This window comes from Rattus norvegicus, chromosome 2 (assembly GCF_021556685.1).
Source record: "Rattus norvegicus strain SHRSP/BbbUtx chromosome 2, alternate assembly SHRSP_T2T, whole genome shotgun sequence".
NCBI classification, from domain to species: Eukaryota; Metazoa; Chordata; class Mammalia; order Rodentia; family Muridae; genus Rattus; species Rattus norvegicus.
Window position 1 is genome coordinate 195,027,203 of NC_141535.1, and position 16,306 is coordinate 195,043,508.

Genomic DNA, 16,306 nt, shown 5'->3' on the forward strand with positions numbered 1-16,306 from the left:
ATGTACAGGAAATTAAAACTTAAACAGAAATAAAATATTGGATTTTCACTGCTCCAAAGTTGGGCAGTGAAAGTGTGTCCCCATTGAGACCAGACCACTCAGAGACAGAGTAACTACTCTGAAGAGTCACTTACTTCAACTGAGGTTATAACAAAATCAAAATCAAAACCAAAACAAACCAAAACAAAAACCCCACCACCACTAGCAGCAGTTGCAGCAACCACAAAAACCTCTTTCCCAGATAGAGGAGGGAGGGAGAATCCCTGCCAGGGCCTTCCCTGAATTCTTCCAGGGTTGGCCAGGGAGTGGCAGTGTTGTTAATCATTATTACTGTATGCAAATGAGTATGCAAATCCCACAGGGTTCTAGGACTCTTGGCAAATGTTAATGGGGTCCACGCCCACCTCTTGAAGGGCCAATTGTACACCTTTCAGACTGACACATTTAAAGGAGCTTTGGTTGGAGTAAGTGAGCCTAGTAAGCTCCAAAGTACGGGAGGCCCAGAGTAGCTGAGACCTCAATAACTGCTACTCTGGAGTAGGCTCCGTTTGCCACAAGCCAGAAACCCTATTCTTGACTCAGGAAGGTCTTTTTCCAGCCACATTTAAAGACGCGTCCTGCCAAGTACACCATCACCCTCGCCACACATTTTTCTTTCCTCTGCTTTTGTGTCTCACCACACACCTCTCCATATTCAGAGCTGCCATCTCTCAAGCCACAGCGTTCCGGTCCCGACAGAGGCACGAAGCAGCCTGCTTCGCGATCTCCAGGCCCGGGATTCCCAGCACCCAGGCCGGAGACACGGAGACACAGGGAAAGCCGGCCACGGTTTGGCTTAGCAGCCAGGACTGCGCGCTACTCGTGCTGCCGCGGTGGTCATGGAACTCTCGGCTGGGCACTACGCACCCGTGGGCCTCCCACTCCTCACGCTGGGTCCGAGTACTAAGCAAAAGGGAACTTTGGGCTTCTGGAAAGCATCCAGACCCTGGACCCACTCTGGAAAGAGAGAAATGAAAGTTCCCAAACCCCCAATCTTAATTCTGGATATTTGTGATGGGACACTGGAGTGAATCCTGAACCTCTGCCCATGCCCTCTCTCACTCCTGTAGGACAAGCAGTTTGTCTTCTTTGGGATCTTTCCAGCACATGCAACTGACAGTTCAGGGTCAGTCTGGAAGCTTGTGGGCGACCGGCTGCACCTCACTAGGTGACCAAGGAGGAGTTAGTTGCTCTGCCCCGTGGGCAGTGAATGGGAAACAGACATCCAGTTAAGTGTACACACTCCACGCGCATACACGCCAGCGCTCCCTGCCACCTCTTTTCAACACGCCCCCGAACTCACGATCACGCCGCACGCCCGGCTCCTCCCCCACCCCCAAGCCAAGCTCACCTTGCCACGCTCTCCCCATGCCCACCCTCGCCGGCACACGCGCTCACACTCGCGTCGGCACACTCCACTACCACCTCCAGGCACACCCTAGGATTCCTCCACTCTCCTGGGGAGACGCACCAGGCTCTGCCTAGTCTCCCCGCCCCCCCGCTGCAGCCCCCCCACTCACGCGCGCGAGACACACACACACACACACACACACACACACACACCCTCGCGCAGAGTCACTCCCCCTCGCACGCCCTCGCCCTGGGCACCCTCCCGCGGCGAGGCTCCCGGGTCCTCCTCCTCGTTCCCTCCGCTGCCTGGCCGCTCTGTGCTCTGGGGCCCGGCCTGGGGCCGCTCGGCCCGTGGGGATCGGTGGGGAGCGGAGGGCGCAGCCTCGCCGCCTCCCCCGGACTCTCCTCTCCGCCCCGCCCGCGCCGCGCCCCCACCGCCTCCTCGGGAGAGGGACCTCGGGAGAGGCAGCCCGTGGCCGGCCGGGCTCCGCTCTGCGCGGCATCGGTGGCGGCGGGGGCAGGGAACGAGCGAACCGGAGCTCACGAGCCGGAGAGCGAAGCGGCTAGGCGGGGAAGGGACGCTCTGCCAAGCCCGGGCTGGAGCGGCGGTGGCGGTGGCGGCGGCGGCGGCGGGGGAGGGACAGCCCCACGGACGGACCGACGCACGAACCGACCGAGTGAAGGAGGGACGAGCGAGACTTCGCCGGCGAGGGGAGCCGCCCGAGCGGCGGCGGCTGGGCGCTTCCTCGCGCTGCTGGGCGCTCTGCGCCTCGGCGGCCCCCGGCCGCAGCTTTCTCGCGCGCGCGGGGCGCGGGGCGCGGGGCCTGGGGCTGGCTTCGGCGAAGGTAAGAGGGAAGCGACCGAGCCTTCCGGAGCCAGCAAGTGCGAGGAGCGCTGCTCCCACGCCTGTTGCTCCGGATGCCCACGCGGCACCCTCCCACTCCCGCGCCCGGGTGGGTGGGCGCTGGGGCGCCGGAAGGATTGGGGGTGGGGCCGGGCCGTGGGGGAGCAGGCAGCCGGCCTGGGGGCGTCGGTTCCCTCGGCTGCGGAGCCACCTCCGGGCACTGTGGCGCAAAGAGGTTTGGGGGTGGGGGTGTGAACCTCTGCCCTCTTGCCATTGGCCTGCCTTCCCTCGCCGGGCGCCAGAATCAGCGCCCGGGGATCTGGCTGCAGGTGGCGACGGTTTGCTGTGTCCCCGCTCTTTGTGAGCTGAGAAGAGAAATGGCTGAGAGTGGAAGCTAGGAGCTGTTTGGGGCGCTTCGCAAAGTTCTCCAGCCAGGCGAGCCTGTGTTGTGCCTGTTAGAGATTGGGGGCTAGTCCAGCTTTTTGCCTGGCACATCTTCCACCCCGTGATCCCCAGCAAAGGTCCCATAAGTGTCACGAGAGGCCCCGGGGAAGGGGTTTCAAATACTCTTTTGCTTTAACAGGGTGTTTACACTGGGGATGGGCAGAGAAGTTACCTGGAAATCAACTAAATTCCTGTGCTTTCTTAGTGCTGGCATTTGATTCAGCCCACGTTGTTCTCCTTTCATCCCGGGCAGCCTTGATAAGTCAGCAACAGGCTGAGGTTCCAGACCTGAAATCAAGGCAACAAAAAGTCTCCGTGTATTTGACGGAGCCTCTGAACTTTCACGGGGTGATAGGCGGCACAATGCAATCCGCAACCAGGTTTTACAGGGTGGTCATGCATGAATGTAGGTGATGCTTGAATCGATGCCTTATTTACTGTGACTTCCAGGGAGCCTGGATGCTTAATCTCGGAAAGAAAGGGGGGCACCTGGGCATACATTCAATGCAACGCATGTGTACGTTTCCCCATGTGGGCACATACCGGCCCACTGAAAGGAGCTGATGGGTCTATTTTTCCGTGTCGCGTCTTGAATGCTATAAGACCCAAGTACACAAGGGACCTCCAGAGGAAGAAAGATTAACAGCTTGTTCCCTTTTGCTGTTGAGGAGGCCGGAGAAAGAGTTTGGGGAAACTGCACTGGCCATCCTAGGAGTGGCACTGTAAAGAAGAGGACCTGCATGTCCCAGGCCTGTGGCCCAAGGATCTCCAGCTTGGTTCCCCATGCTCATTTTATACCCAACAAAGTCCTGCAGACATGGGACAGACTCCCTGGGGGCATGAAACAGTTCCCAAGACCAGCTCTGGTTTCTGATGACTCTCCTCCGAGGTCATTGAAGGGCAGGTCTTGGTGATGTGACATTTTTGCTGCTTTGTGTCTGTGCTCAGGTGAAGTGTCAAACCCCAGGACAGGAGGTCTGCCTCTTTTTTTTGACCCTCTGCGTCTAAAATAGAAGCTGCTTAGCAGGCCCTGACTTTTTGCAGCAGGAGAACGTGTTCTCTTTTCTTCTGGATTTTTCATGTTTGGCATTTCTCCGTTTACCTGGTTTTAATCGCTCCCTCCTGCATCCCCACCTCGCCCCACAGCCAAATCTTTCCTACCGTCAAACTCTTTTGCCACAAACAAAAATAGCTTCAGAGTTTTCATTTGTAAAGCATCCATGTCCTAGTAAAACCGTGGTATGGGAGGTGTGTGCGGTGCCATTGGCTGGAAATGGGGCCGCACTGTAGTGCCTGTTGCAGGGTTCATACCCAGGCCAGCTCTGAGAGGCGCTGGTGCTGTTAGGGGTGAGCGTTGCAGCAGTAACCCGCAGAAGCCCTGTTTAAGCCAGGTCATCCCTGCAGGGTTGTGTGGTGGGCGTGGCTGGTATGGATGTCAGCGTGGTGTCTGATAGGATGATAGTCTTCTTCCAAACCCAGGTGTGTACATGTATGTCCATGTGTGCATATATACACATGCACACAGAAAGCAGAAAAGGGATAATTGCTATTGTCTTGGTACTTTGAACCAGAAGGATAGGTTCCGAATCTCCAGAGACAGTCTGGTACTTGCATGGCCCTCTTGGAATAGACTGTCCTGGATTACTGCACAGGGTAAAAGTTTGCCCTTGGGACAAGAGACTTTAGGATGGATAGGGAGAGGATTGATGTTGCCTCTGTCTGAGCTTTCAATTATCCATCAGAAAGCAGTCTGTGAATTACTCATGGCCTTACAAGAGTTGACTCAGAGTAGAGGGTAAGAGCGTGGAGCTCGGCTTGCAAAGCCAGGCAGCGGCAATGGGATTCTAGAACCCAAGAGGCAGTACTGGGACACTGGCAGGAGAAGGGCATTGTCTGCTCAGAGCCATGTGTCTGGCTAACAAGGCTCTCCAGAGTACATCCTGATTCAGCAGTCTCTTTTTCTTGGCCACTTGAACCCCCATCAGTGCCCATCTCAGATACAACAGGGCTGTTAGGGGTCATGAGTGAAGGGGCCAGGAGGGGCCTGAGGCCTAGCCCTCTTCCATTCTAGGAGGATGAGGGGGTTTCTGTGGGTGGACTAGGTCTTAGATTGCCTTGGGTTCCAAGTGATGCAGGTCGTGTGCCCTGTTCTGGGCATCAGCCTCATCAGGAATTCCCAGAACTCCCTCTGCTGAGATGAGGCTCAGGCTAATTGCATCCCCACAGCAACCAACCCAGATGCTCTACTTCCCGCTCTGCATGGGCAGCCATCATAAGGCAGTTTCAGAGAGACTAGAGCTGTAGCCTCTGTGTCCTGGATCCAGGAGAATCGTTAGAACCGATGGGTCCTCTGTCACAGTCTTTTCTAGCTCCTTCATTTTACAGATGAGGAGTCAGCAACCCAGTAAGTTAACAGTGACTTGCTCCCAAAAGTTCGGGATAGTACCAAAACAGACTGAAGGGTCCCCAGAGCCTGTGCTCTCCGCTGCCTACTTCTACGGGAGCATCAGGATTGGGCTGCACCTAGTTCAGGAAAGCCATTTGGCAGTGAGCCAGACAGTGGTCTGTATTGAAAAATGTCCACGAATATATACATTGACTTAGCCACTTTGAGGGAAACTTCTGGGGCTTGGGCAATTTTTTCCTGTCGCTAATAGGTAGAAACATCGTAGGATTTTTCTGGGAAATAAATTAATGTTATGTGATATGCAAACGTGCCTTGGACAATGCCCAGAGCTTTGTCAGTGCCCGGGAAACATGACTTGAGTCAGAACTGGAATTATCTATACCCTGTGTTCAGCCCCTTAGAAACCAGCTAAGTACATGCTGAAAGAGAGGAACATCTGGTCCAAAGAAAACATAGCTCCTTGTAAGGGCAAATGCTTGAAGACAACTACAGGATGCAGGACATGTTTCCGAAGCTGCTCTCAGCGGTGTGTGGCTTACCCGCTGTCATGGATGAATGACCTCCATTCTTCTTGGTTCTCTCAGTTCCTATAATCAAGAGCGCATCAGGCCCACGCTGTTTGTCTATCCTCTAAGCAGTGACACCTATAGGAAGTGTCATTGTCATTCTTGTCTTCTGTAGCATCGGAACAACCTCCTTTACTAAAGAAGAGAGGGACTTATGCAAATTCCCCCTTAGCATGCAGGTGGGAAAGCTGAGGCAGAGAGCAACTCCTTGAGGACACTTAACTGAGACTCCAGTCGGTTCCCAGGATTACGGTTATTCAGGATTTTGATTGAACTCCTCAGAGTTCAGTTTAGAAAGAGAATAGCCATCTTTGGCAACCTCAGGAAACAAAGCAGCAAGGCCTAAGAGTTGAACTGACACAGAGCAAACAGCTTTTATAAAACAGTCTTCCTGGCCTGAGCACCTACTCAAGCGTGGCAGGCACCACCACTACTCAGTGTCCAGTCTTGATAGAAAGCTGAGATTGCATGGCCTTTGTCCTCAAAGATCTCTGTAGGCCTGGGGAGTGTCCTGCCCAGAGAGTTCTGACTACTTGCTAATCATGACAACTCCTCATCTGTAGTTTTCTTCCATGTAAGATGAGTACTACAGTGATGTCTCCTCCAGATTTCTTTCTTTTCTCTCTTCTTCCTCCTCTTCCTCCTCCTCTTCCTCCTCCTCCTCCCCCCTCCTCCTCTCCCTCCTCCTCCTCCTCTCCCCCCTCCTCCTCTTCTTCCTCCCCTTCTTCCTCCTCTTCCTCCTCTTCCTCCTCCTCCTCCTCCTCCTCCTCCTCCTCTTCTTCTTTTTCTTTTTGGGAGCTTGATGGAAATGGTTCATGGATGCTTCCGGCACTGACTGAACCATGTGCGATCAGTTATGAGTAGTCCATTCAAAGTCAAATCCGTGCCCTGCACTTGCAGGTTATCAGGATGCCGGCCATCTGTAAGCCTTAGGTTTTGCTTTCCATGAAGTGATGCACATGGTAGACTCTTCCACCTGGGATCTCTGCCTGGGATCCCCACCTGGGTCGTTGTGAGGATTGAGTGAGGCAGCCATGGGAGACAGTGCAGTACCTTGCATAGAAAATCTGGCCGTTTATTACCATTAATGTCACTCCTGTTAGTGGAGAGATATAAAGCACCTGTAATCCAAGCTTGACCTGGTAGGTGCTAGAGGAGAAAGGCAGAGTGCAGAGACCCTACAGGAAGGAGAGCCTGGAAGAAAAGGAAGCATCACCGAGAAAGAACAGGTAGGATTTTAGTGAGTAGAGTGAGATAGGGACAGAGGGATATACACAGAGGCAGACATCCAGCGAGAGGAGGGACAGAGGGATATACTTAGAGGCAGACTTCCAGGGTTTGTCCGTGAGCCAGTCCCCGCTCTTGTTGTTGGAAGGGGGTAGGGTCCCTGGGCTGTCTGGATGATATGTTAAGCTGGGTCCCTTTATGAGGATGCTGGAACGCTATGCCGTGGAGCTAGGATTTTATTTCATAGGCTGTAGAGTTGAGCACAGAAAGAGCCTTGTTTTAGACTACTCTGGGTAGAATGAATTTCAGGGTAACGGGAGGAATCGGGGAGGGAAAGTGAGACGAGAATGTCAGTGGGAAGGAGTGTCAAGGGAACCCAGGTGTTCATAGTGTTTCATGGTTTTGCAGTCCTTTGAACGGGTGTGAAAGAGACAGGGTGAATGGCCTAGGGTGAGGAATGCTGTGAACAGAAGGTGAAAAGCAACATTCTGGATGGAGACAGGATGTTTCAGAGGCACCCAGGTAGGAAAGACCAGTAGCAGCTCAGGAGCATAAGAGTCAGAAGTTCTGGGGGTCAGTAAGCAGGCAGAGTAGCATTCCTGGAGAGACAAAGGCCAAAACTCACCACAAGTCTCTGTGGAATAAAAACCACCCGACAGCCACAACCAAACCAACAAACAACACAGCAAACTCCGAACGTCACCTCTGCCTCATTTGCTTCAATGCAGAAATAAGCCAAGTGAGTTCTAGAGAATCCAAATAACTCTTGAGTTAGGATTTGGCTCTGAGCTGTGTGATCAGTTTAGGATTAGTGGAGTTGAGCGTGCCAACCCCAGACAATTCCCCGTCACTGTTACGTATGTTTCTGTGTCGCCACATGTCTTCCCACAGATGGTATACATTGGGGGACTGCAGAGCCATTTCACTATCATCTTTAAAAAGGCAGATCTGGGAAGGTAAATGTGCTTCCCAAAGCCAAACATAGTTCTCTCTGCCATTAGTCTCCTCATCCGTGCTGGTGATTGTGACACGTGGTTCAGAAAGCCGTGAGTGAGGAGACAAGGGTGCCTAGCCTAGACGAAGTCTCGAAGGGTGCAGTAGAGGTCAGGTGAGGGAGCCTGGCATGGGATGGTGCATTGTTACATAATGGGAGGGAGCTCTGGGTTCTGGGCACATGGAGGCAGAAGACAAAGAATGTAGGAAAGGCTCTGAGCGTGACTCGGTCTTCTGGGGAGGGAGAGGGACAGTATGTGGAAGGCAGGTGGACGAAGAACCCAAGAATTCCTTCTCTGGGTGGGAGAGAAATCCCAGACAGCCAACCACAACCTCCCAACCTTTCCCTGGTCTGTCCATTATGCTCCCTGAAGGCTGGAAGTGGATATCAGCTTGCTAGGGTAAGGACCAGGTCAAGCATCCTGAAGAGTCAGTAGCAATCCGCCAGCTGAAGCCTTCTCTAAGGGAGTTAGGGGGCGAACTTTCCACTGGGCTCTGGGCTTCCTTGAGTCACCTGCCTTGACAGAATTTTCTAAACCCAGCCCCGGTCTCCTTCCCACCAGGGAGAAATAGAAAGGATGTGTTTACTTGATATCCTTCATTGGCACCCCATTCCTGATTACCCTGGTGGATGAGGAGTGAAATAAAAATTAGCATGTTTATCCCACTTTTAAATTCGTTTAATGAGAACTCATTTACCCTCTCCCAATTTAAATTCGTAATAACGCCATAACCTTTCAGAGCTCATTATTACCCATCTTCCCAGGTCTTCCTGTTAGAGAAGTGTTCCTTCCCAAGTACTCCTGGAGCCCCCTCGAGCTTGACACTTTGTCAGTCAGTCCGAGACATCTGATGACCGGGCCCTTTGCACAGCCCCTTGTCAGGTGCTGCCCTTGTATCACTATTGTGGTTCCCTCTTTTGGTGATTGCATGGGGACTTCCTGTTTGACTCAGCAATGATCCTTCCCCTGTACCTTTCCTCCAAAAATCACAGTGGACTCAGGCCCTTTCTCTGCTCTCTCCTATCCTCCAGGGGTCACTGAACTAACTAACTCCAAGCTGGTGCGTAGTGTCTGAGCAGCTACCAGCCCAAAAGCTGGAGTCACCATGGCGGCAGGAGTTGCAGCCTGGCTGCCTTTTGCCCGGGCTGCGGCCATTGGGTGGATGCCAGTGGCCAACTGCCCCATGCCCCTAGCTCCAGCCGACAAGAACAAGCGGCAAGATGAGCTAATCGTCCTCAACGTGAGTGGCCGTCGGTTCCAGACCTGGAGGACCACTCTGGAGCGCTATCCCGACACCCTGCTGGGTAGCACAGAGAAGGAGTTCTTCTTCAACGAGGACACCAAGGAGTACTTCTTTGACCGTGACCCGGAAGTGTTCCGTTGTGTGCTCAACTTCTACCGCACTGGGAAGCTGCACTACCCACGCTATGAATGCATCTCTGCCTACGACGATGAGCTGGCCTTCTATGGCATCCTCCCTGAGATCATTGGCGACTGCTGCTATGAGGAGTACAAAGACCGCAAGCGGGAGAACGCTGAGCGGCTCATGGATGACAATGAGTCTGAGAACAACCAGGAGTCCATGCCCTCCCTCAGCTTCCGCCAGACCATGTGGCGGGCCTTCGAGAACCCACACACCAGCACCCTGGCACTGGTCTTCTACTACGTGACAGGCTTCTTCATTGCGGTCTCGGTGATCACCAACGTGGTGGAGACGGTGCCATGCGGCACGGTGCCTGGGAGCAAGGAACTGCCGTGTGGAGAGCGCTACTCCGTGGCTTTCTTCTGCCTGGACACTGCGTGTGTCATGATCTTCACGGTGGAGTACCTCCTCCGACTCTTCGCGGCACCCAGCAGGTACCGCTTCATCCGCAGTGTGATGAGCATCATCGACGTGGTGGCCATCATGCCCTATTACATTGGCCTGGTCATGACCAACAACGAGGACGTGTCCGGGGCATTTGTCACACTCCGGGTCTTCCGCGTCTTCAGGATCTTCAAGTTCTCCCGACATTCCCAGGGCCTACGGATCCTAGGCTACACCCTGAAGAGCTGTGCCTCAGAACTAGGCTTTCTTCTCTTCTCCCTCACCATGGCCATCATCATCTTTGCCACTGTGATGTTTTATGCTGAGAAGGGCTCCTCCGCCAGCAAGTTCACAAGCATCCCTGCGTCTTTCTGGTACACCATAGTCACCATGACAACACTGGGGTAAGTCAGCACCACTGGCCTGAATAAGGGTGGAGTTGGGTTGATTGATTACAGAACTTTAGATGGCGTATCAGGATTGAAGAGAGAAGGTTTGGAGATAAAAGCCCTTCACTCAAGTCATGGGTGCCAGGAAAGCAGAATAGTCAGAAAAGGAATGAGTGATTTGTTTGTGGGTGGTGACTTGCTCTGAATCGAGTTTATTGGGGGAGGTGAGGCACATGTTTTATAAAGCACGGGAAAGTAAGTCACCATGTCTGTCCTCCAGACAACCAGTTCAGTGTGCATGGTAGCATGGTGGAGTGCTTCTAAGGACTGTGAAGGAAAAGAAAAAGAGAGGTGGGCAGTGGGGCAGAGGCTAGGAGAAGTCAGGTGAATGACCTACAATCTGCACACGCAGGTTTCCTTCCATGTCCCCTCCTGTGCCTTTTCTTTGTAGTATATTCCCAAGCTGCTTTCTCTTTTGCCTTGTTTCTATTCTGCCACCACAGACACTCGTGGATTCGGTGTCTCTGATTAGAATTTCTCTCTGTGACAATGATTTTGGGTTTTCTGCAAAGCAAGGTACTGGTTTCTTTTTTTCTCAAGAAAGAAGGAACAGTCTTGTTTTATCAGCTGGAGTCAGAGCTGGAATGACCCCAACCTACCCGTGTGTCTGTGAAATGGTCTCAATGGGTCATGTGGTCAGACAAGCAGCAGTATCATCAGAGGGAGAGACAAGTACTCAGTGAGGGCTCAGGTGACTTTCTTTTCCAGATCTCTGAGTTCTCCACTCCACTGAGGTCACAAAAATACATTTATGATGCTGGGAGGTGAAGCTTTCCATCAGAGGAAGGGGCCCAGGAAGGAGATTAAAATCTTCACCCTAACAGGATTAGAGCAAATCAAGACAGCTTTGTGGAAACATAGATTTCAGAGGGGTTTCCGCCTCAGCAGTTGGAAGCCATGAGACTAATGAAAAATCCCTCCACAATTCATATGCCGTGTCTAGATTTGCTTAGACAAGGAAGCGTTATATCGCTGATGGAGAATTCATGAAGCTTTTTATTTGGTCTTTGACAATTCAGTTGGTGGGATCCTGGTGATTCAATTTTTTTTCCTGGCTGAACACCCCCTGTTGTGGTGCTATAGGTTATTCCACAGTGCTGCGTGTGTTTATTGGGAATGACTGAGCAGGTGATTGGACCTTTTAAAGTGATTGCATTTGTCATTCTGCCACAAGGGAGGAGCAGGGAGGAGAGCAAAGGGATGTCATCATCCATTTGCGAAGGCCAGGTTTGATCCAGGCATTTGCTTTAGTCTGTCTGTCTAAAGAAAGCTAGACAGCCATTCTTCCCGACCAACATGCGTACACACACACACACACACACACACACACACACACACACCACACACACATGTACACAGACACACACACAGACACACACCCACATCATGCATACACATGCACATACACACCACACACACACACATGCACACATACACACACACCCCACATCATGCATACACATACACACATACATATACACCACACACACACATGCACACATACACACACAGACACACACCCACATCATGCATACACATGCACATACACACCACACACACAGACAAACCACACACACACATGCACACATACACACACACCCCACATCATGCATACACATACACACATACACATACACCACACACACCACACACACACATGCACACATATATACACACACACCACACACACATGCACACACATACACACACAACACACACACATGTACACACACACCACATCATGCATACATGCGCACACATGCACACATACACATACACAACACATGCACACACACACATGCACACGCACCCCACATCATGCATACACATGCACACATGCTTTCAGACAGCTGCTCCCCAGAGTAAGAATGTTTAGCTCTGGGACTTTATCTTTCTTGGAGCAAATGGCAGATGTAAGCTTTTGGCACTATGGGATGTTTGGGACAATGTGACCTGTGTGCTTGGTTTCATATTTGTTCCATCTCACTGATCCTGACTATTCTTCCTCTTCCTAAAGAAGCCCAGGTACCTTATCCCAACACTCAGGCATGCCCCTGACATGATCCCGAGTCACCAGTGCCTTTAGTTGCCTCTTGATGGGATTCCTGACATGAAAGGGAGGAACTTGTATTGGGATAAATCTCAGGCAGATTGATGGGTGTCAGAGTTAAAATGGGATCATCTTGAAGGAGATTAATAGGAACACTACTGGCCACCTGCCCATTACTTTTTATTATTAGTATAATAGCATCTGGGTGTCTACTGTGTGTCAGCAGTGTGCTGAGCACTTTGCATATATTATCTTTAAGTCCTCTCAGCAGCCTTGCAAGGTAGGAAAAGCTCCTTAAAGATACAGAAGGTGAGGCTCAGAGGGGTTCAGTAAATTTCCCATAGTCACAGAGCGGATTTTCAGATGCCAGTCTATGTGTTTTCAATGTCCTTTCTCCTTTCACTGTGTCCTATGGTTCCCACTCCATCATGACCTCTAGTAGAAAGCAGTCGGGCCCCTTGGGCTTATTTTTACTTATTATTGCTTTTTTAAAGATAGCCTCAGGATGTGTGATATTCTGCTCTAGTCAAATTACTAGTTAGGCAAGCACTAGCTTGCTGAATATTATATGCCAGGCCCTGTCCTGGGCACACAGAGACTGGACACACCCTACATTTCCTTCTGCACAGGTCAGAAGACATCATTAGAGACCAATGGCTGCTCTCATAGATAAGCTTGGGGTTTTGCTACTGTTTTTACTGTGGGGTAGAGGGTGGTTTCTTTGAGGGTTTGTCTATAGAGGCAGGTGCGAGTCCAACATCAGGGGTGGACAGTGCTGGCTTCACACTTGCTTTCTTGGAGTAGTTCAGGGAGCAGGCTGACTACAGGAGACGGTAAGTGAGAAGGAAAAGTGTCTGCCTACACTAGAGGTAGCTGTGGCTCCCCTCCAGGTCCTGGACGGCCTCACTCCACTCCCCAGTGACAAACAGGCTTACCTCTCCATCCACAATACTCTGAAATATCTAGCTTCTGAGGAGTGAACTAAATGAGCTAGAAAAGAAACTTTTAGTTCTATCTTCCTGCAGTTCAGACAGATTATGAGAAAGCAGCTCTTTTTCTTCTTTCCACCTTGTCTGATTGTGCTAGATCAAGCTACTTTGACTTTGACCTGAGCTGGCAGTTGGCACCATTACCAGGCTCTTTTGTTTGGCTATACATAGCAGGTGCTTGGCAAAATGCTTTCTAATGGAGGGGTCAGTGTAAATGGGACACCTTCCCCATTTGGTTGGTTGGATATCATTCTCGGTCTCTCCCAGATCTAACTGTCCTTTTTTGAGGATAAATTTAAGATTTGAGCCGGCAGCCACTCCGGTCCTGGGTGCTGCCTCAGCTCTGCTGTTCCAGGAGCGAGGAGAGCGGACCGTACTTGGTTCCTGATCTGTCCGCTGAGATGCTTGCTCTACAAGACCACACTTATGTTCTTGCCCTTACTAGGGGGCTCTCTGGCTCAATCCTGGAAACTTTCCCTTTCTCCTGGCTGATTTCTGTTCAAACCACATTCACTGGCCAGTTTTAGCCCGCTTCCACCATTGCAGGAAGTTCATCTTTTTCTTAGTCTATGTTGACTTTGAACCCATGTGACTAGGAACTATGATGGACCAAGTCTGCACCTGTCCAATTGCTGTCTGTGGCCCTTCCCTGCCCGACTCCTTCCCGAGCTCCCATTTCTAATCAACAGCACGGCTTCAGCTCCTTCTCAGAGCAGTGAAGGCAAGGTGCTCAGAGCCAATGTAAGTGAAGGTGTTTGCTCTGCCGGGCTCTGGTTGCCTTCCCACTACCTCACTCGTGTGTTGGTAGATGTTCTCCAGGGAAGGCTCTCCTGAAGCCAATTATCACCATTTATTTAATATTTCAAAATACTTTAAGCACACAAGAACAACTGACAGCCCAAATTATCACCCAGGCTTGAAGATGTCTTTCCTCAGCAGGCTCCTGTGCTGGTAGGAAAGACCCCTGAGCTGTGCCTAGGCTTCCCTTGTGCTCCCTTGACAGTTGAGCTCCCAAATGCACCATTCAAAGATTAATTTCTGTGTTCATAATTGATGCTATAAATAAAACAAATCCCCAATTATCTCAGTTAACAAAGGAAAGGGATTACGCGGAACTCCCAATATTAAATAAGAAACATAACTAGTTTGGGAATGTATTGTATGAGGTGAGTTTTGTCAAAGCAAATTTCCCTTCTTAATTTTGCTTGGCTTTGATTAGCATTATGGTGGATCTGGACTGGCTGAGCAAGACCTTGGGGCGACTCAGGTGAGGAAACAGAGAAGCAAGAATTTGGGAGCCTTTGGGTGTGTGTCCACAGAGTCTGTGGTGGTTTGGGGAGCAGCTTCAGGCCTGGATGGACTGGACAGCTCTTGAACATCTTAAGCGGGCGGGGAAGTTGGGTTTGGGAAAGGTCAGGGAAGGTATAGAGCAGCCTCTGTTCCACACACGGTGACTCACTTACATAATTGTCATCAGCAGCCTGTCTGTCACCTTGTGCTCTAAGATGAGAGCATTTTTGACAGTGTCCAAAAATCACTTTAACAAAAGCAGAATGGATTTTTTCTTTTACTTCTTCCAAGCACGAAGCAGTCTGCAGGTGATTTGCATTTCCCTTAAAAACCTAATCCTGAAGGGAGCCTGTCTGAGGTTCCAGGAGGCAGGAAGACTTGACTTGGAAGTAGAGAGAAGAACACCAAAGGTTGAGCTTCTCGATCAGGCTCCCCTGGTGCCAGATATGAAGCTTGTCTGAGATGTGGTTTTATTACTTCTTCAGTTTTAAATATTCTGTCTATACTTTTACAGGGATCACCAATACCTCAGTCTAGATACTGGCCGACAAAGTTATCTATGTGAGGTAGACCCTTGCCCACAGGCCTGCTCCGTATTCTGCTTCCTGAGAACGAATGACCTGCAGGTCTTTTCTTTGTTAGCATTTCTTAACTGACAGTTTCCTGGCGCTAGAATTCCCAAAAGAGGATGCAAATTTACATCTCAACAAAGGTTCTTCCTTTCCTTCAGTGTTTGTGAGTGCCTACTGTGTACCAGAGGGCATTGCGGACTCTCAGAATACACAAGCACTATAATTTCATAACAGTGCGATGTGAATCTGCCAGAAGAACCACACATTTCCCTTCCTCAGAATGTGAACAGTCATCTTCCCAACGTGAACCTCCACCGTCTTCTCCAAGAGTCTTCCTGGAACTGAGCAGACAGGGAGGACAAACACTCAAGGCCTCAGCCTTAGGAAGGCTGGGACTTCTTGCAAGGAATGTTTGCTGTGAGCCTTTGCATAGGATCAGGCTACTTGACATGGTCATCTTGAGACATTCCAGGGCTAGGGAGAGACATAAAGAGAACCGTAAGTTCCCACCCACCATGCCTCTCTTCATTCAGCTGTTCTCCAATATTCCCCAAATATCAAGTCCTAGGCACTACGATTCTTGCATTCTGATAGAAAAGACAATCCAGTAAATAGATAAATAAACACACTATTAGGATACATGGGAGAATAAAACACATCATAACGCATAGGGAGTGCTGGGTTACTCTTTAACAGCCAGGTCCCCTGGAAACAGTCCCCAGGGACTTCCTATTCAGAGCCAAGGTGGCATGGTTGTCAGAAGTTTGAGTTGATTCTCCCATTAACTTTCTGATCTCCTGCCACTGCTTGAGAGATTCCATTAGGAATTTCCTTGCTATTCCAAGAATACCATATTAAGGACCCTCTTACCGGATGATTTTTTTCCTGTTTCTCTCTACTCCGTCCATATTCTGATGGGTGAGTTCAGCATCTGAGAGGCCCTTCTTGATCCCTTAACATAAGATAACGTGGCAATGGTAGTGACATCATGGGTGAGAGCAGAGATTGGCTCTTTAGAGGTAGAGAGAAGGCTGGGACAGTAGCTCAGTGCCTGCTGTGCAAGCATGGGGACTTCAGTTGGGATCCCCAGAAACTACTTGAAAGCCAGGCACAGTGGCAAAACTATACTCCAGCACAGGAGTGAGGGTGTGAAGACAGGTGAGTCCCTGCACCTCATCTGCCAGTCAGAATAGCTGGGTTGAAGCGCTTCAGGGGAGAAACTCTGTCTTAAAAGTTAAAAGTGAAGAGAGATAAAGAAAAGACACCCAAAGTTGACC

At 50.7% G+C, this 16,306-nt stretch overlaps 1 protein-coding gene across 4 annotated transcripts in view; it reads left to right on the forward strand.

Annotated features, from left to right (window-relative positions):
* The first annotated feature begins 1,825 nt into the window (after nt 1-1,825).
* The window catches only part of Kcnd3 (potassium voltage-gated channel subfamily D member 3), a 217,599-nt gene continuing 203,118 nt past the window's right edge, over nt 1,826-16,306 (forward strand). For 3 of the 4 annotated variants that reach the window (NM_001270962.1, NM_001270963.1, NM_031739.3), the window contains 2 exon segments: nt 2,217-2,234; nt 8,904-10,083. In NM_001270962.1, the coding sequence (NP_001257891.1) occupies nt 8,978-10,083 (1,106 nt within the window). In that variant the 5' untranslated portion in view covers nt 2,217-2,234; nt 8,904-8,977. 4 annotated transcript variants of the gene reach the window in all.